Source organism: Sarcophilus harrisii, chromosome 3 (assembly GCF_902635505.1).
Source record: "Sarcophilus harrisii chromosome 3, mSarHar1.11, whole genome shotgun sequence".
Taxonomy (NCBI): domain Eukaryota; kingdom Metazoa; phylum Chordata; class Mammalia; order Dasyuromorphia; family Dasyuridae; genus Sarcophilus; species Sarcophilus harrisii.
In genome coordinates, this window is record NC_045428.1 from 547,323,500 (window position 1) to 547,350,664 (window position 27,165).

Here is a 27,165-nt window from a genome sequence, read left to right on the forward strand (position 1 = left end):
TGAATTTAGTTAGCCTGAGAGCACTATTCAGGTATCCCATCTCCAGAGTAGAACGGGCTGCCTTTGGTGGCAGTGAATTTCCTAGGCTGAATGACCAGTCACCAGCAGGAAGGATTTTTACTTTGAAGGGGACAACCTTGAGTGCATTGATAAAGGAACCTCTGGGTTCCCAAGGTCCTATGTCGTCTATGCTTCATTTCCTGTCTTGTTGGGGTCCAGATCATGGGACCGTGGTCAGGAATGGATTCAGGGGACTAAAATATAAGCTGTACGCCATCCAGATGCCAGAATCTCATGCTTCAATCATCACCAGCTCCCATTTGGAATGAGCTCTCAAGCTCATGGGAATCTGACCAAATGGCTTTTCCTTCACCCAATGGCAAACTCCCATCTATCTCCTCTAATTTCTACAATTCAATCACCCGAGTCAAAAATCTATTCCCTTATACTATGACCTCCCCAAATACTGTCATCCCTACCCATCTCGGTCCTACCCCTCCAGTAGCTAGCTTTGTCTGCCTTCCTATTCCACTGTCATCTGGAGCAATTCCCTATCATTCTGGATCTCCCCAATTTTTCCAGTTTTGGGTGCTAAAACAGATTCTCTGTAAGAATTTGCTTCTTGACCAATCTTTTGTTCACTCTCATTTAGACTATCCCTCTGACATCAGCAACTATTGGTTTAAATATCTCCACGCAGATGAATTCTAAATTCATCTACTCACCCCTTGTCTCTTTTTTGAGATCTGGTTCCATATTGCACATCTCAACCTTGGTATTTCACTGAAATTTTAGATTTAATATATCCAAAATGGAATATCTCTTTCCCTGCAAATCCTAAAAGCCACCTCCTCTCCAAATTTCCATATATTTCTTGACACTGCCTCCTCAGATTTCAAGCATGGTGGTTGCATGGAAGCCCTCTTAAATAGTCTTCTACAACAAAGAATATTTAGTACAGATATAAAGGGAAAAAAAAAGATTTGATTATTCCTCTCCCTCTCTCCCCCCCCCCAGCAAAGGGCAGCATTATGGGATGGGCACAGGGTGGAGAATTTAACCAGGACAGACAAATGGACCATCTCCCTAGTTAGAGAGAAAGCTGAAAAGGCAAATAGTGGAAAATCTAGCTCAGCAATTTAGAAATGGTCTAGTTTGTGAAAACTCCCTGCTGAATGATGGTCAGATTTAAATGGAAGCAGCTATTTATGGATCTAGTGAGCCAAAGTTTTCTATGTGTCTCCTCTGCTAATGTCCTTCCCCAAAGCCTCATTGCTACATGGAGGGAGCCTTAAATTCTGGAGGGGCATAATGGAGTACAAATTCCGAGTCCTACTAGTCTGAGAAACCTTGACATAAAAGACTAGAACAAAACCAGCTAATCCAGACTCAACTCAAATTTGGAGAGGATACTAACCAGGTTGGCTATGAGGTGAGGAAAAGTTTGAGCACAGCAACTCACAAAGGCTTTTTTTTTTTTTTTTTTTTTTTGTCAAGGCAGGAGTGATTTAGAAAACATCAAAAATAAATTTTTCACAAACTCAAGGTCAACCGAGGTCTAAGTTTTCAGCACTTAGCAAAGATCTAAGTAAAGGCTCTTACACACACACACAGAGGCTTCAGTCTTCAGTGGTAAATGAGTTACTGCCAAAAAGCACACAAACCCAACTCAGAATCCAATGCTACATCCAGCCCCCAGAGACATCACCACCAAAGGGCTACAAATGATTAATACATTTTATTGATTCCAGGGCCAAAAAAGAGCAGCATTTGGTCAGTTAAAGGTGAAAAAGGCACCTTGTTTTTTAAAAAACAAAACACACCACCACAAGACTGCTGTGTTTCAGCCTCAAGAGTTGCAGGGGGAAGGAATTTCTTTGGAATGAGACAATCTTCAAAGTTGGTTTTTTTTTTTAAAAAGGAAATAAAAGGGATTCTTTACAGTATGTAGAAAGAAGGCAAGAATAGAGGATGCACACTTGCAGATAGCAACTTAATGGCTTTTCCCTTGAGATTAATGGAGTTAGTCAACATCAGAGGTAAGTAAAACGGGAGGAATCAGCTGGCTTGACTCTTACGAGTTCCATAAAACAAGGTGTCCAGCCACCCTTCTCACAGAGATTCCTCACCAAACATGGGGATTGTTATTTGGTCACATTATGTGGGGTGTTAAGGTCAGCAACCAAAACCTACCCTGTTATGAGGTACAGAACAGAGAGGAGGCAACAGGGGAGTTACTGCTCTCCCCATCTGGCAAGCTTAGAGGTCCATAAATGACAACTGAGGTCTTAGGTCAATGGCTTTTCCATTACAATCACATTCCTGGATGAAAGGTAACTGTGCCCAAGGGATCCTGTAGAATTAATACTAGGCCTTCCTCCTCTTTCCCACACCCTCCACGTTGGGAGCTTTAGAAACGTACAACCCTCTCCCCACAACATACCCTCCCATCTAGCTACTATTTATAAAACTCCCACTTGAATGGGGAAAAACGACCCCACTAAAGCAATTGCCCCCCAATTTGTATCCCTTCTTGTTCCTCGCCAACCCCTCCCCTCCGCCCAGCACTTTTAAAAGCTTGGACTCTTGCTCTGAAGTTGGTCAGCAATGGTGTGGTCTTGCCTGGCCTGCAGTCATTTGGCTGAAATAAAGAAAAGGAAACACGAGAAGACAAAATGCATTAAAAGTCAGACAACCAAGCAAAGCAGAACGAGGCTGACCCACAGGTCCAAGCTGCCCGTCATCCAGGGGTAACCCATGTGCTCCCCACTAGGCGAGGGTAAAAAACAAGGAAAACCCAACTCGGAGTTTTAGGATTCCTTCCAGAGGCGGTTTACTTCCTGGAAGGGGAATCACAAGGGGGTCTCAAGGCTGACTTGGCTACTTACTCCCACAGCCACTTCCCAGCTCTGGGCCATTTCCTCATCTGTTACAGAGGGGCTGGACTCCCTGTGGAGAGCCCTCCCAGCTTCCACCCTCTCATTAATGTGTTCAGTGGGCAGTGTGCAGGTGGTAGAAGAAGGGAGGCCAGAAGAGCGGGCTTGGGATCCCAGCCCCACTACTTACTACTTGTGTGGTCTCAGGCGAGTCCCTTAATTTCTCTGTTCCTCAGTTTTATCACCTGCAAAACAAAGGGGTGGGGATGAGGTCCCTTCTGGGTCTAGATGACAAGTAGCTTGGCAAACATCTATAATGCTTGGGGAGCATCATGCTAGACCCTGGGGAAGATACAAAGTTGGGACGGGACCTGGTCCGCACCCTCATGGGGCTTTGTCTGGGAAGAGAAAAAACCAGTAACTGGCCCTAATTCTTTACTCCTGAGCTAGGGAAACCAAGTATTTTTACAGGCAAGGAAACTGAGAGCAAGTGAGGTGAAGTGAGGGCCCACAGTCCTGGCACGGCAAGTGGTGGGTTGGCTCGTCTGGGGTTCTTGACAGCCCTATGGTCTGGACTTCCCCATGCGGACCCAGAGCTGTCCCTGAAGGTCTGTGCACTTGTCTGGGCCTGGGGAGAGAAGCCTTGCCCAGGGACGCTGACACAGCCAGCCCGCTAGAGAAATCACGTGGATGGCTGTTTCCAGCCAGGCACAGGAGCCCAAGGTCTTTTGGCCAGGAGTCTGACCCTTGGCGGGGGCTGAGGGAAGAGGGAGGAACAAGGTCTCTTTAGTCAAAACTGTTTTGCTTTCACTTTTGTCCCTTGGGTAAACTTACTAATCATGTGTTTTCCAGTAAGTAGACATTGTGAGGCTGTTTCACTTCTGAGTGAGAGGATTTTATCCTTCACAGCAAAAGTCAGATAAGAGACGTGGAAGGGGCACACAGCACACTCAGACCAGACAAAGAGGGCCAACTAGCCAAAGTGACAGGATAGAGCCTTCTGGGAACCCAGAGACAAAGAGGGAAGACCTCAGGGCTGGGAACTGAAGCCGTGTTGCCATGAATCAGCAGACTAAATGGAGGAAGGACAGCCAGTGTTATTCACTGCTCCAACTACTGATCTGAAAATGGGTTTTCCAGAGCCTGCCTTTTCTAGGTCTCACAGCAGAGTTCATTATTTCAAATGAAACAAGCCCAAGATGGGAAGTCTAGAGCTTCAGAAGGAAAGAGGCTGGCTCAGTGAGGAGTCCGCATTTCCTGCCATCACGGGAAAGGGGGCTGCTTTGAAGTGAAAGGATCAATCACTTCATCTAGGTTTTCTCACAATCAGTCACCAAAACAGAATAGCTCCTATACAAGTGCCACTGTCTTATTGCCTCACAGAGAAGAGGCCTTTTGGAGTAAGATTGTTACCAGATAAAATGGGAGTCGCCCAGGCGGGAGCCTCGAGTTCCAGTCACAGCCGTGCACTTAACCTTGTGTCTCTATGGGCAAGTGACAGGAGTGCCACGAGCTCCGAGGTTCCCTCACCCGCTCTAGCTCCTCCTGGTTACAATTCTACCTGCGGTCCCTGGCCACCACATGCAGACAGTCTGACTCAGGACTCTTGGTTCTTGGCTGGCCCCACAGCAGCCTCTATGACAGTCACATGCTTTCGCTGGCTTTCAGAACTTCTGTGTCAGCAGGTTCATTCAGAAAATGGAGAGGGCAGGATTAGGTGGGATGTCCCGTCTATTGTGATCTCAGGTTTGGGCCATGATAACCCTAGCTCTGTGTAAGCCAATCTCTCTCTCAGGGCCTCAGTTGACTTACACAAAGGGGCTGGACAAGATGGTCCTTTGTATTCCCTCCCCCCCCCCCCCAATGCCAGGTAATTGGGGGTGCCTGGCCCCGAGTTATATAGCTAGGAAGTGTTAAGTGTCTGAGGCAAGATTTGAACTCAGGTCCTCCCGACTTCAGGGCTGGGGCTCTATCCCCTGGGTGGTTCAGAACCGTCACTGGCTCAGCAGACAATACTCAGACCAAGGATGTTCTAAAGGTCTTCTCCTCTGGCCAAACAAAACACACTCTCTCTTTCCCCCGCTCACTCACACATACACACGTGAGAACCACCACATAGAAATGGATGACATGACAGTTGTGCACAGGTACAAATGCCGAAGAAATGGTCAAGTGCTTATTTAATTAAGAGCTCGAACACTGTGTCTTCCTGGCAGGGCTGAGCCTCACTCTGAACTCTCCCCCAAGCAGACAGAAGGAGGATCAAGCGGTCCCCCGTGGGAACAGACCCCTAGATAAATATAATCACATCTTTACATGTTGCTTTGGAGAAGGCTGCCAGGATGCTGGCAAACACCACATCTGGGGACTGAGACGCATCCACTGCCGAATGGATCCCTCTTTTACTGTAGTACTTCACCAGGGGGGTTGTCTGGGAGTGGTAGGCCTTCAGGCGGGTTTGCAAAGCAGCTTCGTTATCATCGGAACGTCGAATCAAGGGCTCCCCAGTGATCTGGGAACAGGAAGAAGGCAGTAAGCAAGACAGACCTGCAATGCAAACTGATTCCCATGCCCCCTGTGATTCTTGTCCTTATGTTCTTCTTCATAACATCATAATGGAAAATCGCGGACCCCAAAGCCCTGGCCCTCCTCCTCATTACCTGTATGATATAGGATGAGTCCTCTACCTCCTCATCTGAGAACAAGGGAGCCGAATGCATGCTCTCTAAGCTTGCCCCCGCAAGCCCAGAGGCTAGCTCTCCTTCACATCTTTAGATCCCCTCTGCTAATTTTTTGAGCAAGACCAACCTGGTTCAGGAAATCTGCCTACAAATAAGGCTATCTCTGACCACCAGGAGCTTATGTACCAGGTATGGGAGGATCGAGGAATTGCATGAATGCTCCCCGGGTCTAGAATCTACTGCTCCACAAGGTTAAACTCAAAACATTGTATTTTCCAAATGTAAAGGTCAATTCAAGATTGTTAACTTCCAAGGATGCTTCTAGCTCTCTCAGGAGTCTTCATTTCTACATTGTTCTTCCTTTCTTTGAACTCTCCAATCTTATACCTATCTTAACCTTCTTTTCTAGGGAAGGTTCAGGAAAAACTTCAGGCACAAAGTATTTCCAGGCATTTAAAAGAAAACCAGGAAACTATCCCCACTAATCTACATACATCATCCTTCATGTGCTGCTTCGGGGGGTTGAATTCTTCATGGTAGGAGCGGCCACTTGCAGGATGGATCAGCCTGAAAAATGTTAAATGAACAATCAAAAACCAAAAACACCCTTGGTCCCTGGATGTAATTAAAAAATAACCTTAGATAATTTAGCAAACTTTCTGAGAACATGTATTTAAACGAACAAAAAAAAAAAAAAAAAAAAAGAATACCCTTTGGATGAAAAATGTAAACAGTAATTCTAAAGATAATAATAGTAACACAGCCTGAACTGAAAAGATGTTACAAGAAACACACTGAAAAGCAGCCATATCAGAGTGGATGGGGCATTAGAGTTAGGAAGATTGGGCTCAAATCTACTCTAGTCACCTACTGTAAACTGTATCCCAGTTTTCTCATCTGTAAAATAAAAGGAATGGACTTAAAAACCACAAAAGTTCCTTTTACTTCTAAAATCAATGATCTTCTCACGTCTCAAAAACAGTAATCCTCAAGGTTTTATTATTATTTTTTAAGAAATTTGGCAACATAATAAAATGCAAAATGGACTACTTTGATTACTTTACATGAAAAAGTTTTTGCACAAACAAAACTAACTTATATAAACAAGATTTAAAAAAGAAGTACAAGCTGATTTTAGAAAGGCCTGGAAAGAGTTACATGAACCGTTGCTGAGCAAAACAAGCAGAACCAGTAATACATTGTACAAAGTTTGACAGCAAGACTGTGTGATGATCAAGTTTAAATGACTTGTTTCTTCTCAGTGGTTCAATGATGCAAGGCAATCCCTTCCAATAAATTTGGATATAAAACACTTATTTGCATCCAGAGAGAGAACTATGGAGACTGAATGAAAATCAACATATGTTTATTTTTTCTTTTTGTTCTGTTTTTTTCCATTTGTTCTGATTTTTCTCTCTCAATTCATAAATACGCATTTAAAAAAATTAACAAACAAGTATAACAAGAAAAAAAAAGCAATTTTAAAAAATAAAGAAATTTGACCAAGCTGTCTTTGAAACTTTACATTTAAGGAAAACTTTTTCTTTTTGGCTCAATTTGCATTTTTTATCATAGAAACATAGATTAGAAAACAAATCTACATTTGTACTTGTTTTGTTAACAACTACCAAGGTTCTTCCTGACACGAAGAATTAATTGCTTCCTCTATTACAATCCAAATCAATGGCTTCCTTTGTCAACAGTTCCATTAGCAGGTCAGACAGGTACCTGGGGTGGGTGTCATGAGTATTCTTCAGAGTAAGGCTGAGAAGCTGGGGGCAGGTGAATAGAAGGCTCCTGATGGACAATAGTACCCAGAGAGCAAAACAAGACACCCCCCTTTCTCTCCCCAGCTCAATGGCATTCCCCAGGTCAGGAAGGACTCTCCCTCACACATTTCTGGGGAGTGAGCTAAGTGCAGCAGAGCCACTAGTGCAGTGCCCTGTGGTCTGAGCCTCAGCTCTGCCACTGTCTGTGATCCTTCAAGTACCCAAATCCTTTGGGTTCCAATTACTCCAGCTGCAGAGTGGGGAAGCTGAACCAGATCTTTCTAAGACCCTTCCCAATTTCACCCTCCATTATTAATGGCTGGCCTTCCCCTGGCAAGGTTTATGCCCTGGAGAGGCCCAGCTGGAGCAGGAATAGCCCCAGGCAGTTCCTCACTCCCAATGCCTTGGGCACACGGCTGGCTGGACTCCTCCCTGCAGGCACAGGCTCTGAGGCTCTGCTGGTGTGGGCTCAGACTAAGGCCGCTCCCAGGCCTTTCAGAGGCTGGCCAGAGCAGCTTTTTGTGACATTCACCGCTGTAAGACTGAGAGTATAGCTCCAATTCCATGCCCAGGGACACCCTCACAGGAAGGCCTTCTGACCCTTCAATTTCTCTTTCTCTACAAGGGGATACTCACTGCACAGCAGAGGGGAAAACGCCAACCCGACCAAGAATTCATGTCGCATGGTTTTTGATAACAAGTGCCAAATGAAGAAATGATACCACGAGTACAGATTCAATACTGACAGAGTAATCTCCCTGCTGCTACTACGCTTTTTGTTTAAATAGTCACTCAGAACTTTCAACAGGGCAACGCCCAAGTCTCTAACTTCCATTTTGCATTTATTAGCGTTTCAGTCCTAGATTTCCTATTGTCCAAGAAGGGACATTTCCCTCTCAGGCTGTCTCTGGTCACCTCAAACTGCCAACAAGGCCCAAATGTGTGTATGTTCCCTCTGTGCAGAGGGAACCTTGTTTCTGGCCCACCTCCATCCAATTGGTTGGACAAGAGAAGATCACTGAACTGGGATCAGAAAACTTATGTCCCAAACTTGACTCAGACAATTCCCAGACAAGGGCTAGCCTGCTGTGAAACGAGATAATTGGATTAAATGAGCTCCAAGGGTCCCCATTTATTCAGTTGTCCAGGAGAGGAAGCTAGTCCTCTGTGGCTCTCCATCCCCCCCCCAAGCTCTCAGCTTCCTGATCTCCAAGTCCTCCTGGTTTTTTCTCCGAAATTCTGCTGTGATACTTCTTGTGTGACTTTGGAAGTGTTCCTTAATCTGCCTGAACCTCAGTATCCTTACCTACAAAGTCCACATAATAATATTTATACTCTCTACACTACAGGAAGGTTGGGATTCAATTCAAACAGTTATTGACTTAGTGTCTATTAAGTGTCCTGTGTTAGGGAATGATCCACAGACAAAAGATTTTTTGGAAAGTCTGTAGCATAAGCTAGTATTTTACAATGCTTCATATCACTGATAATTTGATGCCAGTTATATTCCGATGTTCTGGAGGATGTTCACTGATGGGGTGTGAGCAAGGCCAAGGTTCAGGCTGGGAGAGTCCCCTCCCATAGCTTCTATTGCTGTTTGGGTTAGGAAGCCCGGGCTTGTTCTGGCTGTCGTGTGATTGAAGCTCAAGCTCTAGAAATCAGTGTCCCACAGGAGCCTAGCTTGCACTGGGCTCTCAACAAAAAGGACTTCATGTCTGCTTGTTAAGAGTATGTGCACTGTTTCTCTTTGGAGTGTGGGGCAAGCATACTGTCTTTTGCTTCTATATTCTCTGTGATGTTTAGCATAGTGCTGGGCACATAGGAGACAATTAATGCTTGTAGATTGTTTGAAACAAAAGCTCTTTTCTCATTGGAGTTGTTTTTTCCTAGTTTTTACCTCCCATTAAAACTGCAGTCCTTAATGAAGCCTTCAGTTTCACTTCTTTTTGGTCTAGGGGCCAGCCAACAAATACCATATCTACTAAAAATACATGATGCTAAGCACTGGATTTACAAAGTTATATCAAACTTAGCTCCTGGTTTATAAAAGTTTACAAGAAATAGTTGGTGAAATAAGACAAGAAACATCTTAAAGATAATTAAAAATACAAGTGTAGTATACTATACAGACCACACCTGGAAATTCTTTGAAAGGGTTTTAATTGGTACAGTTGCTTCACTACTGGGATCTTTCCCTACCACTTTAGGATTGCCTAATTAGCAAATTAGGACTCGATTTCTTGATCCACTCCCCACCCTTCCATCAGGAACCAATCTATCATCTCCAGCTAGAACTACTCCTGCCTCAGCGGGGCTATTTTGCAATAAGCCCTGGCCAAGACCAGATTCTCGCTTCTGGGTCAATTAAGAGGGGCCTACCCTCTTATGGATAATTCTTCGGCACTACTCTCTACCCAAAGACAATCTGTCCTACCCCCAGCTGCCTGCCATTCCTTCCCCTGCCTGAGCAACTCCTGGCTCAAATCTACTCATTTGACCCACATTCCATCTCTGAGGTTCTTGTAGCATCCACAGAAATCCCCTTGACATGCCAGACCTCTATTACTATAACAGGACACTAAGAAATCCTGACTTCCTAAGAGTCAACTTAGGGATTGGAGAGAGCCAGGGCTGGGAGCACAAAGGCCCCATTTCTCTAACTGACACCTAGGCTGGAACTAGAGCAGTCCCTGATTCCCCCCATCCTTCGACTCCTCTTTCCCTGACCTCATAAATGAAACCCAGAGCAGGACTACAAGTATGGTCATTTTCACAGGTTGAAACCAGCTCAGCAAATCTCTGTACTCTCAGGACAAAAGCAAGATGGAGCAGAACTTCTTGTTCCAACAATAGTCTTCAAGGGGGGCTGTGCTCTACTGCACCTTGCTAAGGACTCACAAAGAGAGGTCTGCAAGCAGGGATTGGGGGAATTAAATAGGGAAGGGTGGGGGGCAGGGAAAGTGAATACCTTCCTGTGATTCTCCGGATAAGCAGAGAGTCGGCGATACTGAACTCAATGACTGAATCTAGTTTTTCTTTCCTCTTGTCCATGAGGTCATCGAGCTGCAAGAGAGTAAGGGTGAAACTGCACTTAATCCTCTGGGGCTGTGACCTGAGCCCTCTTCTCTTCAGAAAAAGCTGGAATGTTAAACGTGCCAGCAGGCCTTCCTCCCACTCCGGGGCCACAAAACGAATCCACCTACCATCTCCGCCTGTCTCACTGTCCGAGGGAAGCCATCTAAGAGAAAGCCGTTCTTGCAAGGAGGGCTATCTAAGTTCTTCTCAATCAGTTCCACGACCATATCGTCACTCACCTGAAAGCCAAAGAAGAAATGACACTTTGCTGATAGGGTTAAAACACTCACGGTGCTAAGCAAGCAAAGAGTAAAAGGAGAAGACAGTTCTTGGCTCACACTCTGACTGGAGGGGTCAATACTTAAAGAGGCTTCAGGTGCACCATTACTACAAAGCCCAGGAATTCTTGGGGCATTACAAAGAGGGAACCTGGCCCACTGCCACTGGGAAAAGGGAAGTGGACATAAGGGGAGGGATGGGGCAAGGATTCCTGACTCCGCTGGGGGTAGCCAACAAGGGCAAGGAGCCCTGGAAGGGAAGGGGAAGCAGAGATGAGCTGCCCTGGGTGGGGGAGGGCACTCAAGTGCTTCAGGCCCAATTATTAAACATTTACCCAACATCCTTGACCTTAGTGTTCCTCAAAGAGCTCAGAATAAAACTGAGAAAACAGAAGTGAGTTTCTCTGACAGATCCAACTCTCTGTAGTTCTGTCTGAACCTCATGAGGTACACACCTTCCCACCTCCAGGGCCGGCCATGCCATGCCAGGTCTCTAATTTTTGCGCTTTGGGTCTTTCCACTTCTGGTCCCAGAGTCTGCTGGGCTGGGAGGGACTTGATGCCTTATAGGTCAGCCTAGAGCTGTGGGTTTCACAAAAATGTGGGCCGAAAGGCAGGAAACAAGGAATACTCATGTGAATAAGTGTGGTAATGAAGGTAACATGGCAGTTTAGAAATCATCGAGTTTCCTCCCTTTCAAAAAATACGATTACAAAGAAAACAAGCTGAATAATCGTTTCCTGAAGTGAGCTGTCCAAGGCTATACAGGTAGTAGCCACAGAGCAAGAATTCACATGCAGACATGAGGAACTCTGCCACTATTTTATGGGGAGATGGAAAAAACCATCCCCAAAAAACATTTCACCAAAATTTAAATCAATTGGAGATCCTAAATTTAAGCAGGTCTGCATAAGAAAAGTTGTTCCATGACACTTTTCTTAACTGCCACAAAGGGGCTGCTAGTCTGCCAGCTGATACTCTGATCTGCCAGGATCAGTTCAACTCAAGGGCAAAGTACAAGCGTGGAAAGTAAGGGAAAACTAGAGATAAGCACTGCTGCCATATCCCCAAAGGCCCTTCTATTAAGCACCAAAGTCCACAATGGCCTTCCAACGTGACTCAAGGCCGTACAAACAAGAGGCAGAGTTAGGAGAAAGAAAAAAAAGAGCCCAAATCAATATTAAAAACTCTTGGGTACCGCTTGTTTCAAAGGGAAGTGATAATGTAGCAAGCACAGTATTTTGAGTTAGAAGGGACCTTGGCCATCACCTAGCAAAAACTCCCTCATCTGAGGCACCATCCTTTACAATCCCAACAAAGAGTTATCCAGTCTTGACCTGAATTCACACTTCAAGTGCTGGAGGTGTGTCAATGCTTCCCAGGAAGCCCGTTCTGCTGTCAGCTCGGATTGATAACAAGTTATTTCTTGGAGGACTTCTGAAAGGGTACTAGATTTGGGGTCAAAGGTACCTTCTTAGAATCTTGAGTCTGATTAGGACTACCTGTGTAACCTTAGGCAAGCCTAGTACCTAAGTCTTCAAAGGCCCACTCTAGCTATCTGATTAAGTCAAAATCTGTTTCCTTTTAATTCCTTCTAGCTTGACCTCCTCCTGTTTGCTGGGGCCACAGATGATAACACTCAATGGTTGAGTCACTAAGTGTTCTTTTTTTCAGGAAAAGGGAAATCTCTAAAATGCCTCCATCCAATATTCTACAAAGTCAAAATTTACTAGAAACAAGGGGTAAATAAATAAACAAATCTCCCAGCGTCCTAGTCTTGGAATAATCATTGTCATACTTATATCTTCCACATGGCAGATTGTTAAAAAATGCTTGCTAACCTTTAATTGAACCACAAATCCTTTAAAATCCATTATAAGAGATCATGTTACTGAAAGACTAAACCAGACATCAAGAGGAATGCTGGACTTAAGGCAGGAAAACAAGTTTTAATTAAGTGACATACTAGGAATGAAATGCTGCGTAACAACCTCTCATACTTTTTCCTATTCGAAATGAGAGGGGCTGAGATGGGACGTAATTTAGTATTCTTTTCAGACTTGTATATCCAATGACTTGAAGTAAAAATTTTAGCACAAATTGAAAATGAATCTTTGCAAAGGACCTAACTCATGTTATCACAATCTGAAGGTCACCCTGGTCTCTAGAAGGCTATGCTGATACAGTACAAGCTCTGGCAGGTTTTACCCAATTGTTGTTTGTCTTTTTCTCCAAGAGGACATGCAAGCGAATTGGATTTAAGTGAAGGAGGCCATCTGCCTCACTTTCCTATCTGGAGCTATCTGGGTTCAGTGGCCAGATATACATCAGGACTGGAGATGGATGCAATGGGAGCCCTTGGTCTCTTTGAGCTAAAGTCTTCCACAGGTCTCAGCTTGACTGAACTGCACCCATTCAGTATTAAGGCTAGGTAAGAAATGAGGCAAAGAATCTCCTCTTTCACCAAGGAGGGCAAGTTTTAAATATGGGCTCAGTAAAGTACTGTCCTACAGCTCACCAGCCTAGCCAAGAGTCTGAGGCTTGCCACCAGAAGTCTGAGGCTTGCCACCAAGAGTTTGATGACTAAGTGATCAATCTAGAGACAAAAACAAAATTATCTTCCCCTTCAAAGAGCTTGCAGTCTATTGGGGGAATTATGCACAGATTATCAATAAATGCAAACCAATTTGGGACAAGAGACAGTTGTTGGGGAAGCCAGGGGCCAGTTCCACAGAAGTGGCACCTATTCAGGTCATGAAGTCAACCTCACTTCATGTGCCAAGGGGACTGGGGGGTAGTGGGGGGACGACAACAAAAATCAAGGATCTCTTCGAGGTATAGAAACAAGATCTCTCATCCATGGAACTTTAAAGTTACTCATTGAATATGTAGTTTCTCAAAAAAAGCGGAACTAATCAAAGCAAAAGTGTCACAAACCCAGCTGTTTGTCAAGCCCACAAGCCCACCAAACCTACCAGCTTTCCAGCATCCATTGTCTTCTTGAGTCTCTGGCCCAGCTCTGAACCGGAAGCTACCATGGCTCTCAGCATGTCCCCTGTAGCCAAATGGCAAACACAGTAACTTTCAGCCAGCTTGGGAGCCTGCGAGGGGGAGAGCAGGAGGAAGAGAAAAAATCAAGACGCTTTAGACAACAATATGCAGGAGGGAACTTTCTCAGACTGGATACTATTTCACGTTCCAGAAGGAACATCTAACTAGATAAACCTAATGGTAGGACATCCAGATGCCTCATAGAGATAAGTAAAAGAAGGCCGAAGGTTAATAATAATTTCTCCAAAATCACTACGAAGTAGTGGAGGCAGGATTTGAACCTAGGTCTCTGCTTAGGAAGCCACTATTCTACAGGAAGAAGCTTGAAAAAGGAAATGTCATGGCTTAGCAGGTAGATGGGGAAAATCACAAAATCTCAAAAGGGAAACCTTAGGGATCAGCTGATTCAAAAAGAATCTGAGGCAGGGAGGCAGCTTCTCTATAGTATCTCAGGGAGTCGTTAAGCTTTTCCATGAAGGGAGGCAGATCTTTAGGAGCAAGGAGGAGAGTGTCACAGACAGATGAGGCATTTTTTGGGGGCTACTCTCATTTGAGGACATTTTCCCTTCAATTTAACTGAAATCTGCCTCTTCAACTTCAAACTGATCTCAGTTCTATTCTCTGAGGCCAATGAGAATAAGTTAATCTCCCTGCCCCTAGACAGCTTTTCAACTGAAGAGAGTTCAACCCCCCTCCCCCCAATTTCTTCAAGGGAATTGTCCCCAATTCACTCAATCAACTCTCATCTGACAGCTTTAAATTCCCTTGCCAACCTGTCCCTCCCCCACCCCCAACTGCTTCAGGTTTGTCATTATTCTTCCTAAAATGCAGTGTCAACATGTTCCTCATTGCTGCAGATGTGGTCAGACCAGGCCCATGACAAAGGGACAATAATCTCCTTGGGAATGGGTCTGCACCAGCTTTTTTGGGTTACTATATCACACTACCGATTCATAATAAACTGGCTGTAATTAATTAAAACCAAGTCTTTCCTCTCAAAAACACTATCTAACTCTACCTCCTTCAGCTGCCATTTGGATTAAAGAACCAGCTGTTCAAGGGCAGGCCTTTACATTTATCCCTACTAAATTTATTTTATTAGTCTTGAATTTATTTCCACTGTCTCTTTGGAGCATTTAACTCATTACTTATCCTTTCTAGTTTAGTGCCATTGGCAAATCTGAAAAGCTAGCTAGCTACCTATGTGGCCTTGTGGTTAGAGCCAGGAAGACCTAAATTCAAATCCTGCCTGACACTTATGAGCTGTGTGGCTCAGGACAAGTCACTTAACTTCTGTTTCCTTCAGCTTCCTCAACTATAAAGTAGTGAAAATAATAGCATCTACCCCGAGAAACTCCCCCACCCCACCCCCCCTGTGCTTGAGGAACAAGTAAAATACTTGTAAAGAGTTTAATACAGGGGCTGTCACACAGCAGATACTCTAAATGCTAGCTACTGATAGTACTACACCACGTAACTATGTTCTTATAAAAATATTGAACAGAACAGATGATTTAATTGAACCATATGAAACATTAAAACATCTGGTTATAGGATCACAAAATCTGAAGGCCATCTAGTGAACCTCTAGGTCTAAACAAATGACTCCTCTAAAAATGTTTGCAGTGGTTCCCTATTGCCTTTAAAATAAAATGCATTCTTCAGCTTAGCCTTTGGAATCCTTCCACAGACTACTTGTAGCCCATCTTTCCAGACTAATTTCACAATATTCACCTTCAAACACTTTTAAGTACCAGCTGTATTTCTGTTTCTAGGACTTGAGCTCTCCCACCTGTAAACAGATTTATCCACTCCTAGCTGTAACACAGAATCTTTTTACTTTTACTTCCTAGAGTCTTTGACTCCCTTCAAGGAACCTCTCAGATTTGATCTCTTAGTTTGTGAAGCTTCTCCTGATAAAGCTAATCTGCTTTCTTTCCCTCACATTATCATATAGTTATCTTTTTTCTAACATCACAAAGCTGTTCTTGTCATCTAGCCTGCCCCTGAGCCCTGATGGAGAGATCCTTCTTTTGCCAAGATGGTCAATTCTACCCAACAGCTTTTTTCATTCATCTCACAACTTCCAATTATTAGTCCTATAAATTGACTTAAATTCACAGAATAAATTTAATCTCCTTTCCACACAATTATCAGATGAAAAATATGTGAAGGTAAGTAATAACTAAATTCTTCCATTCAGTCATAGGTGATGGAATTTGGGACTATGGAGGTTTTTTCAGTTCTTTGAGCTGATGCTCTGGTTTATAAAATTCAGTTCTTTCTTAATTCTTTGAGCTGATGCTTTGGTTTATAAAATTCAGAGCTCATTTCATCCAACCTCATCACTTTACTGATGAGAAAACAGGCTCAGAGTAAATAAGATGAGTGGTCAAGGCCATAAAGACAGTAAGTGGCAGTCCCAGGATTTAAACCCAAGTCCTAGTACCCTTTCTTCTATATCTCACTACCTTACAGCTCCCCCTTACCCCAATAAAATAAATTGAAATCCATATTACAAATTGGTGCTAGTCATTCTAGCTTTCAGTTAATAGGGTAATGAAAATGAATAGGGTAACAGGGTAATGAAAATGAAAATGAAAATTGGGTTTTAAAATGTTAAAAATACAAAATAATCTGAGCAATAACTAAAAGCTAGGATCATTGGGCAAGAGAAAGCCTCTCATATCCTCCAAAGGAGTTTGTTACCACACCCTATACTAAAACAAGACAAAGTTCTGTTAATCGAGCTTCTCATTTGTTGGAATCAACTCAAGGGAGAGGCAGCGCTTACTCATGGGACAGAAAAAGCAGAGAAACCACAGAAATGAACTGTCCCAACTGAATCGACTCTCCTATTTTTACCCTCCCCCAAAAGCACGGCTAGAACCAACTGTCAATGCTATGTTCCAAGGGGATGAGTGCCAAGCTGGCAGGCCAATAACAGACCTTGAAAAGGAGGGTTGGGGGACCTAATGAAAATGTCTGATGGAAACTGATCAGTTTTGGAGTTGGAAAGGCCCTCAGAGAGCATTTAATCCAATCCCCTTGTTTTATGTGACCCTAGGCAAGTCACTTAACCCTTGCAAAAACAAAACCAAAAAATCTCCCAAATGATTAGTCAGGAAGACTGAATGCAACTCTCAGTAATCTTGCTTCCATGGACCTTTTCCTTTCCACTTACCAAGACTTTAGGTCCTTTTAACCTCATGCTTAAACTACTGTTAAATTAAGTCTCTGAAAGTATAATCCTACATTTAATTTCTCTTCCCTCTATATCAATACAAAATCTTCCTAAAGTACGTACCATGCTATCTATCAAAAGCCTTCCACAGCTTCTCACTCCCCAAAGCAAAGTATAAATTTCCTTGGCCCAGCATACAAGACTTTCCATAATTTGCCTCTCCCCTTCTAAACTTATTAAAACAGAGGCTTTTGAATTGAAAGGGACTTGTTCAAGATGACACAGGCAAACCAGCATTCAAATCTAAGTTTCATGAATGCAAATCCAGTTTTTTTTTTTTTTTAATTTCCTATAACTCTTACACCCACTGTTGCCCCCAAACTAACTGGTCCTCCTTCCTGCCTCAGCATCAGTTCTTTTCATATTCCAGTTCCACAAATCACTTCTTCTCATCTTGCTTCACACTCTATTATCTCTCTCTTCCTCCCCCTTATTCACTCGGGTTTCCCCTTCAGCATATCAAGTGTTAAGGAAGAAGATAAGAAAGAACAAAACAGTCTCTAGCCTCAGGGTCACAATCTAAAAAGGCAGCCAGGAGAACATGAATGAGAGATATAAAAAAACCATGTTAGTGTTGGGATAAAGAAGAAAAATTCCCAGAGAGGCTACATGAAATGGATATTGAAGAATGGCCAAGTTATTTATATGGCTGTTAGCATATACTAAAATTACAGTTATTTATCCTTATGCATCTATGTATGATTTCCCTAATCAGAGTATGTCAAGGGCAGTTTTGTGCTTTTGTATCGCCGATATTGCATGGATACATAAATGCTTAATAATTAGTCCTATCAAGAACACAATTGCTTGAAATAGCACTATATTTGTAACTCATAAATGGAATTGGTTGCATTTCTAGGATATATAAGAGAAATTCCCTTTAATGCTTTCCAAATTTTTTTTTCTAATATGTATGTCAGAAAAACGAATTACCTGATTTACAAAGCAGATAGTTACAAAGAAAGCTATCAGGAGATTAAATATGCCGTAGTTTAATAAAGACTATTTTGACTCCATTTCAATGATAATTTGGTGTGGAACATGAAGTATACTTGGGAATTGTGGGCCCTGATTCTGAATCTTGGCTCCTACACTCTATGGTCATGGAGAAGATTCCTCCCCTCCTCATTTGAAAATAGAGGATAATTCCATGCATCCCACTCCCTCCCTCTCAGGGTTCTCACAGGAATCTTCTTTAAGGCAGGTATCGTGGTGAAAGTGAGGGAGGTCTGACCCTAATCCTGGCTACATGTGTCCCTCCCTTCTAGTTGAGGAGCCGTTGGGTAGGGATCTCATTTTTTTTAGGCCAGAGTCTCAGTTCTCTTATCTGTAAAAGAAGGATAATAATAATCTCTTTCCTCCCTACCTCCAGGGGTTGTTAGAGGGATGAAACTAGGCCAGGAATGATAGCCAAAGTGTCACGCAAGCTCAAGATATCATTAGAAGGAAAAGACTATCACGAAAATAAGCTGGTGAAGTTGTTTTATTTAATAAAACAAACTTAGATATCCTGGAGATTTTTCAACCAAGTTACTTTAACAATATAAGCATACTTAAGTGTACTGGTCTGAATACAGACTTGCTTAGAATAAAGGCTGTGCTTATGTATTTATCATATATTCTAACTTTAATGACAACTTTGTGGCCATGAGAACTTATGTAAAGTACACACATGTGAAATATGCACTTTCACCTCCCCTCGCTCTGGAATCAGGATTTTATCATAGTGGACACTGTCACTGCCACCGCTCACAATCCTTTGGTGACTCAAGATGGTATCTGAGAACTTCTGCAGTTGAAAAGTCCTTTGCTCTGCAGCCAAGCTGGTGATAAGCCTCTCCACATTCATGAGGGCTGGTCCTTGGAGGACGGGCATACAGCCCAACATCAGTTCTGTACTCAAAGCCAGCTCTGCTACTTACTATCTGGGTGATCTTGGACGAGCCACAGCTTTTCTGGGTCTTAGTTTCTTTATCTGTGTAACAAGGCCAGAGCAGTTGAACTGGAAGATCTCTTCTAGCTCTAAATCTATAATCTTCTGGTGAGACATTAAGTCCCACCTAGTGAGCTAGGAGCACCTTTAACCACAATTAGAAATTGGAACAGGACTTTAGTGGATGCAGTGGAAAAAAAAAACAAAAAACAAAGAAAAGTTTTTACTATAAAATTTGGGCAATCGAGGGTGGGGACAATAGCTATTCTTGTGGTCCAGAGCTATCTGGGACAGAACTGGGAGAACCCCAACAGCAACAAGGAACTTTTGGCAAATCCACGTACCACTTTAAGCTGAAGGGGAAAGAATCCATCAACTACATAAGATTGCTATGCTTGTTAAAGCAGGATAACTCAGGTTTTATATGGGACACCTTTGGAGAAAGTTTATAGTTGTAATAGGGCAGCTAGATGGTACCATAGTGCATGGCACTTAGATGGCTGGGCCTGGAGTCAAGAAGACTCATTTCAAGTTCAAATATAACCTCAACACTCACTCGTCATGGGACCGTGGGAAAAGCACCCCCTCCCCCTCCCGTTTGCCTCAGTTTCTCATCTGTACAATGAGCTGGAGAAGGAAATTTGCCAAATGTGGTCATAAAAGACATGATTGAACTCTGAATATCTGTAGTGAAATACTTGCAATTTTAAAACTAGATTTCATATTTATAACAATCATAAAACTTCTGCCAGTTCAGCACTAGGAGACTTAAATATTAAGTTTCAGTTTCCTTCTCTGTGTATATTTAGATTAGTAAGATGAGATTTTTTTTGATTTTTGAAATTCTAATGATTTTGTTTTAGGATAAAGAGATGCTATTACTGCATCCATTTGTTAGGTTATTGCTGAGGAGGGTCCTCAGCCACATCAAGCTTAAGAACCATGTATTTGACCTCTTGGGTGTAGGAGAGAGGGGGATGGACTTGAAAGGCATGAAATCTGGGTTTCAAACCTGCCTTGAATACTTACTGGCTCTATGATTTTGGGGTATGTGACTCAACTTCTTGGAGTCTCAAAGGATTCAGTTCTCTCTCTCAGGAAACTATTACAAATCTTAAAATATTCTTCTGTGAGTTCAGTCTTATAGCAATTTCTGAAAATACTGGCAAGAAAAAAGCCTAAATAAGAAACCACTGATTTATATGCACCCTGCTCCTACCACCCATTACAATAATGAGCCTTCAGACCTCAGGTTTCTAAACCAGTGTTTGAAGGGTAGGGATATGTCAACATCTGAGACTCTCAAACAGAATCTTATGGTCAGTGAAGTAAGTGGTCGAGCCTAAGTCTTCCAAAAGGGCAGTTAAGGATATGATAAGGCAACATTCTATTCTTACACTAAGTATATCAAGAGGCCAGTGAACATTATGTTCTATCAACAAATCTACCCTATTCATCCTTATACTCTCCATCCTTCCAACACTGTCTGCCTTATTTGACAAATAATTATTCAATGCTTAATGTGAATCTTGCTCTTAAGGAATTCAAAAATGAAGAAAATTGGACTAGGTGATCTGGAAGATCTTTTCCAACTCTAAAAATTTAATGATCCTAGTTAAGGGGGGCACGGATCAGTCCCCAAGACCCACACTTTAATCAGGGCTCAGAGTTCTTAGGAAAACCTAGTTCAAGAGACTCAGAGTCCTCATGTCCCCAGATGCTTTAACCTGGGTAATGAATAATAGAGACTTAGAGAGTTTGAAGATTAGAATCAGAAATTACTCAGTTGCACAACCAAGTTCTCCCCAACTCCTATTTTGCAAAGAAGGCCCTTGAGTCATAGTGATTTGGCCAAGGCCAACAATTACCCAGCTTCCTTCACATGTGCTCAGCTTTCCCCACTGTTATAAGACTTCCCTTTTAACCATTCATTGTCTCAACTTTCTACTTTTTACTGGCAAACTTCCTGAAGAAGCCATCTATAACCATAACTACAATTTCCCACAACTTGCTTTCTTTTCAATACGGCCAATATACTTTTCCATTTTCTACCACACTACTAAAAACACCCTCTCCAAGACCTGAAACTTCCAATTCAACAGTTTTTTTTTTTTGGTTGATTCTGTTCTTATTCTCTTTACATTCAGCAAACACTTTATTAAGAGACTATTGTGTACAACGCACAGCATACACTCACAGTACAAACTTTGCTCTTGAGACGTTAACAATCTAATAGAGAGGAAAACTGATAGCTACACCTAACTAATGAAGGACACAAAGGAGACAAATTCCTTAAAGAGCGGAGGAAGTGAATCATTTTAATAAAAGTGAAAGTTGACATTTACACAGCATTTCCAGGTTTGTAAGACGTGTTACATACATTACCTCATTTGAGACTTCATTTAAAAAGACAACACCTGAATTGGCCCTTAAAGAAAGGAGATTTCAACAGAGATGAGGAAGGCAGAGAAAAGAATCAATTAGAACAGGGGCAAAGGCAAGGAGACAGGAGGAAGGTTAACAACAGGGGAGGGAGAGAGTAGTCCAATTTTGCTAGAATGTGGACTATCTGAAGAGGAGTAGTATGAATATCAAAGCCAGTTGTGACATTGTCGATGATCCCTTGTTCTCTCCTATCTCCCCTCCCTTAGTAGAGACACTATTTCTCCTCCTGACTCTTAACCACTTTCTTTATTCAACCTGAAGGAGAAGTGCAAAAAGGCAAATTTAGGTTGGACAGTTCTCCCGACTGTCTAACAGGACACCGAGTGGGGGGATCCCTTTCCCTGGAGAGCTTCAAGCAAAGGGTGAGTGTCTGACCCTTCCTAGAGTATGTCATGATGGTGTTTCTCCTGGCCCTCACCAGCCTTCAAAGGCCGACTCGGTCTTTCCTTTCCTGCTACCTCTCAGGGCCATGCAAGCGTTTCTAAATCCAGACGGCCTTGGTCTCTAGCCTGGGTTCCGCACCTGCTCCTCCACCTTCCCAGAGGACCCCCTCTCGTGGACCCTCGCTAGAGAGGAAGCTCAGTCTCTCCCCTCCCTCCCCCCTCGCAAAAATATTCTGACGCAGAGGCTCTTTAAAACCATTAACCACGTTTTCACGGACTTGGTTGCGTTTAAAAATCCAATTTTGGGAATATTCCACACGTTTCCAGACTGTCACCTATCTCGGTGCAGAAGGGACGGGCTTGGAATCAGGAGGGTCTGGGTTCGAATGCTCCCTCAGACACTGACCAGCTGGGTCCGTTTTCTCAACCGTACGAGCGGGAGCCGGGGCGGCTCTCACGCCCTGACCTCACGCCTCCCTCCGGCGGCCGGGCTCCGCGCTCCGCCACAAACTCCGTTACTCCGACTCCGACCCCGGGCTCGAGGCCGCCTCACCCCCGCCCCGGCTGACCTTGGGCCCGCCCCGGCCCGGCCGCTCACCTGCGTGCCCTTGCCGGCGCCGGGCGGGCCCAGCAGCACGGCGCGGATGCCCCTGGGCGGGCTCTGCTTCGGCTCCGGCGCCGTGGCCACGCTGGGCGCCATTGTCCCTCGCTCGCCGCCTCGACCCCAACACGGTGCTTCCGAGACCTCTAGCAGCCTGGTCCCGCCACGCACGCTACGTTACGTTACGCTACGCCGCCGACACGTACACCGGTGATGCGCCCGCGCCTCGGGCTGCCGGTGGGCCCGGGAGACGTCCATTAAGACTATAGCCCACCCCCCTAGCAGCGACGGGCATTTCCCTTTGCCAATGAAGCGCGCCCCGGTGGAAGGCTTCCTTTGTGATTGGAGAAGACTTCGAGAAGGGGCGGGGTCTCTCTGCTTTCGGAATAGGCGGGGTTTGCGGAGGACTGGGAATTTGCTGGCCAGGTAAGGTAATAGTCTGCTAGTTCGAATCCCCATTTCTGCAGAATACGTCGGGACGCCCGCAGTCGCAGTCTCGTGAATTTTGATTAAATATAGATCCTAGCTTGGGGCAGGAAGAGAACGCTCACCTGAATTCTAATCCCATCTCCGAACGTTACTAGTTGTGTGCCCCGGGCGAGCCCTTCGCCCCGTGTGCCTCAGTTTCCTCGCTTGCACAATGAGTCGGAGGAGGAAACGGTCATCCCTTCCAGCATCTTTGCCGAGAAGCCTCCAAGGGCTGACAGAAGCCCAGCAATCGCTGAAAGCTTTCTGGAGACCCTTCAGTTCCCCCAGCCAGAGAGTTAGGTGCTACCAGGAATGACAAACGCTATCAGAGCTTGATTTATGGCGTTGTTGATCATCCAGATTTAACCGAATAGCGGAGGGCGGTGCTCACAGTGCAAATTAAACCTGAAAAGCGGTTGTTGAAGTCAGTTTCAGGTGGTTTCTCCGAGGTCACATGGAGCTACTATGTTACCGTCCTGGGAGACTTTTACGCTGTGTCTTCCGACCACGCTGGCATTCCCTTTGGTATGTGAAAGTTTCATCTACCACATGTCCAGAGCAAAGGTCAGCGCTCCATGCAGGCAGCGCTCCCAGAGGGCAATCCTGCTGGCGGATAGGATTATGTAATAATTAAAATTTCTCCCAGCAGTCTCCGCGTCAAGTTCTAAAACGGAAAAGGACATTCATCGAGCGCCAAAGCCTTGGAGAAGAATGGATGAAGAAAGTGGAGAAGAGGCTGGAAATGGCTATTCTGTTACCCTTTGAGCCACGTATAATCCCTATGTTGCTTAGGAGGGAAATTTTATTTTCTGGAGAAGCAGGATTTGGGGGCCTGAAGTTTGGTCATACACATTTCTTTTCAATTCACAGTAAAGTTATTTTATATAAAGGAAGAAACTTGATGTGAGTGAAAGATTCAGATCTTCTGCTTTTGATTTAGTTTACTTCAAAGTAGGATCCACTTCTTTTTTTTTTTAATTTTTTTTTTTTTTATTTAATAGCCTTTATTTACAGGTTATATGCACGGGTAACTTTACAGCATTAACAATTGCCAAACCTCTTGTTCCAATTTTTCACCTCTTACCCCCCCACACACACACCCCCTCCCCTAGATGGCAGGATGACCAGTAGATGTTAAATATATTAAAATATAAATTAGATACACAATAAGTATACATGACCAAAACGTTATTTTGCTGTACAAAAAGAATCAGACTCTGAAATATTGTACAATTAGCTTGTGAAGGAAATAAAAAATGCAGGTGTGCATAAATATAGGGATTGGGAATTCAATGTAATGGTTTTTAGTCATCTCCCAGAGTTCTTTTTTCTGGGCATAGCTAGTTCAGTTCATTACTGCTCCATTAGAAATGATTTGGTTGATCTCGTTGCTGAGGATGGCCTGGTCCATCAGAACTGGTCATCATATAGTATTGTTGTTGAAGTATATAATGATCTCCTGGTCCTGCTCATTTCACTCAGCATCAGTTCGTGTAAGTCTCTCCAGGCCTTTCTGAAATCATCCTGTTGGGTCATTTCTTACAGAACAGTAATATTCCATAATTTTCATATACCACAATTTATTCAGCCATTCTCCAACTGATGGACATCCATTCAGTTTCCAGTTTTTAGCCACTACAAAAAGGGCTGCCACAAACATTCGTGCACATACAGGTCCCTTTCCCTTCTTTATAATCTCTTTGGGATATAATCCCAGTAGTAACACTGCTGGATCAAAGGGTATGCACAGTTTGATAACTTTTTGAGCATAGTTCCAAACTACTCTCCAAAATGGTTGGATTCGTTCACAACCCCACCAACAATGCATCAATGTCCCAGATTTCCCGCATAGGATCCACTTCTTAATGAAAACTTTAATAGAAACAGAATCCTTTAAGGAAATATTTAGGGCATAAAGTAAAAAGCTCTGAACATCAAATCTGAATCAGTGAAAAATTCAGTAGAAAACAGATCTGCTTTTGATTTAGTTTACTTAAAAGTAGAATCCACTTCTTAATGAAAACTTCAATAGAAATAGAATCCTTTAAGGAAATATTTAGGGTATAAAGTAAAAAGCTCTGAACATCAAATCTGAATCAGTGAAAAATTCACCACAAAATATTATTGGCAGAAAAGCCTAGTTCTGATGGCTGGTAGGGAGGTTCTGAGTCTCTTAGGATATTAACATGGAGGACACAAACTTGCTTTCTGTAGTCCATTATATATAAATATTGTCTCATAACTGGTAGTCTATATAGAGGCCCACTGTTTAGCTGAGCAGTTCAAAGTAAGTAATTGGGACTTTGACCTTTTGATTTCCCCTTTCACCTATCAGCTAGGATGAATCCATGGTAACCATACTGTATGCTGTGATCACCTCATCTGTGAGAAGTGATAATTCACTACTATTTGCAGGATTCCGTCAAGTCACTGAGGGCAGGAGAAACAACTGTGTTACTTGTTAAAGGCAATGCCTCGTGGTAACTGCTGATGAGGAGGAAGTGGAGGGCACTTACACATAAGTTGTGGAAGACTTGTTTGATATTGAGGCAGATGGAAACTTCCAAGTTGTTTCTGTAGTCCAACATATACTGGTAACATGAATGTAGTAAGTCTTCTTTTTTCCATAAGTCATTTAGGAAGCGAAAAAGGTGGTGTGCATGTGTACTGTTGATCCCTTCCAGAAAGAATCTATCAAATTTACTCTGAGTTATTCTTCACTTAATACTATTTTCTTCCCCCCCCCCCCAATTACATGTGATTTATCCAACATTACTTGGACAGTGTGATAAACTACTCCATTACTAACCTAGGAGATTTTTATTCTGTTCTCAAATTATATCTTTTAGTCAGTCCTTTGGGATGTGTAAATCTAATCCACAAAGTTTAATCTACTTTCATAAGATTTTTGAGCTCCAAATTTTTCTCCTTCCTGCCCCACCTTCCAAAGACACCAAGCAATCCTATATAAGCTATACATATACAATCATGTTGAACATATTTCCATATTTCCATAGTCTTGTGAAAGATGAATCAGAACAAAAGGGAAAAAGCATGAAAAAGAAAGAACAAAAACATTTAAAACAAGTGAAAATAGTGTGTTTTGATCTGCATTCAGACTCCAGAGTTCTTTCTCTGGATGTGGATGGCATTTTCCATTATGAGTCTTTTGGAATTGTCTTGGATCACTGTATTGCTAAAAAGAGCAAAGTCTGTCATAGTTGATCATTGCATAATGTTGCGGTTACTGTGTACAATGTTCTGGTTCTGCTCAGTTTTTCTTAATTCCCATTCATATAATGCTCTAGACTCTGCAATTTTTGCCTTTTTCAGTCTGGTCTTTGCTGTATCCAAGTCAAGTCTTACATTTTGCAGTAATTTCTTTTTTTTTTTTTTTTCTTTTAGCAATTGTTTTATAATCTCCTATAAAGTTTCTTAAAGGGATAAGAAAGTTTATTGTCAGTGTTTGAATCAGCTCTCTGTCTGCTTTTCCAATTGTTTTTGTGTTTCTCCACATTTGCTGAGGGCATTATGCAAGCAATTCCTTGGACCAAATTCATTCCCTGTGTCAGTCATGTATTGCCTCAAGAATTCTTGGGACTTTTCTGTTCAACTTCTCATAAACAAAATCTTCTATTCTAGCATTAGAATTTGGCTGCAATAGTACCTCTGCTTGCCTCATAATTTTTCCTGTCCATTGGTTGGTGCATTCAGCTTTGTTCTCAAAGAGCTTAAATCTCTGCCTGATCAAACTTTTCTTCTGTGAACTGCATGAATGGCTGAGGAAAGTGTCCATGTCAGCTGCAGCTTCTTCATATTGAAGTCCATGATACTCATGTTGGGCTGGAGTCTGAACCTCTGCCATCTCAAAGGGAGCAAAGACAGAATTAGGGTGTCTACTCTATTTTCCTTAGAAATAGAGGGTGTTGCACACATATATTGTATCTAGGATATACTGCAACATAGTTAACATATATAGGACTGCTTGCCATCTAGGGGAGGGGGTGGAGGGAGAGAGGGGAAAAATCGAAACAGAAGTGAGTGCAAGGGATAATGTTGTAAAAAAATTACCCAGGCATGGGTTCTGTCAATTAAAAGTTATAAAAAAAAGAAGAAGAAGAAATAGAGGGTGTGTGGAATTAACTGAGGGAAAATGCTCCCATGAGAATATAGCCTTAAACTATATTTTTAATTGTGACTTGAGACTTTATAATAACAAATAGAGCAATAGATGGCTCAAAACTTACAGGTGCTGTCCCCTGCTATATCCCAACACTTCTCGTACTTCTTTTAAAGGTGAAGATGGCTTTGAATTAAGAGTTTATTACTTGTATTCTTTTATTTCTGGGTTAGAGTTCCATG

The 27,165-nt window shown here is 43.0% G+C and overlaps 1 protein-coding gene and 1 pseudogene across 3 annotated transcripts; both read right to left on the reverse strand.

Annotated features, from left to right (window-relative positions):
- Nucleotides 1-1,719: 1,719 nt before the first annotated feature.
- On the reverse strand, nt 1,720-22,654 carry AK2 (adenylate kinase 2). 3 transcript variants are annotated; one of them, XM_031962308.1, is made up of 9 exons: nt 19,936-20,068; nt 18,896-19,051; nt 13,654-13,779; nt 10,530-10,640; nt 10,295-10,389; nt 6,052-6,124; nt 5,193-5,388; nt 3,067-3,121; nt 1,720-2,641 (listed from the first exon to the last, which is right to left on the reverse strand). In XM_031962308.1, exons 3-8 carry the CDS (start codon nt 13,726-13,728, stop codon nt 3,093-3,095), a joined length of 579 nt encoding a protein of 192 aa, XP_031818168.1. In that variant the 5' UTR covers nt 13,729-13,779; nt 18,896-19,051; nt 19,936-20,068; the 3' UTR covers nt 1,720-2,641; nt 3,067-3,092. The 3 variants fall into 3 exon arrangements, with proteins under 3 accessions (XP_031818168.1, XP_031818167.1, XP_031818169.1); XM_031962307.1 differs by lacking the exons at nt 18,896-19,051; nt 19,936-20,068 and adding an exon at nt 22,333-22,654; XM_031962309.1 differs by lacking the exon at nt 18,896-19,051 and having other exon boundaries at nt 19,936-20,055.
- LOC100930084 lies at nt 22,513-26,759 on the reverse strand (annotated as a pseudogene).
- Between the last annotated feature and the right edge of the window lie 406 nt (nt 26,760-27,165).

What these genes read in the sequence shown, in the direction of transcription:
- AK2 (XM_031962307.1), bottom strand. Translation starts at nt 22,434, where the DNA reads ATGGCGCCCAGCGTGGCCACGGCGCCGGAGCCGAAGCAGAGCCCGCCC. An exon ending in CAATGGATGCTGGAAAGCTG is followed by an intron (nt 10,641 to 13,653) that starts GTAGGTTTGGTG and finishes TTTGGCTTTCAG; the next exon opens with GTGAGTGACGATATGGTCGT. An exon ending in AGCCTTCTCCAAAGCAACAT is followed by an intron (nt 3,122 to 5,192) that starts GTAAAGATGTGA and finishes TTTGTTTTGCAG; the next exon opens with GTGATAAAACTGAGGAACAG.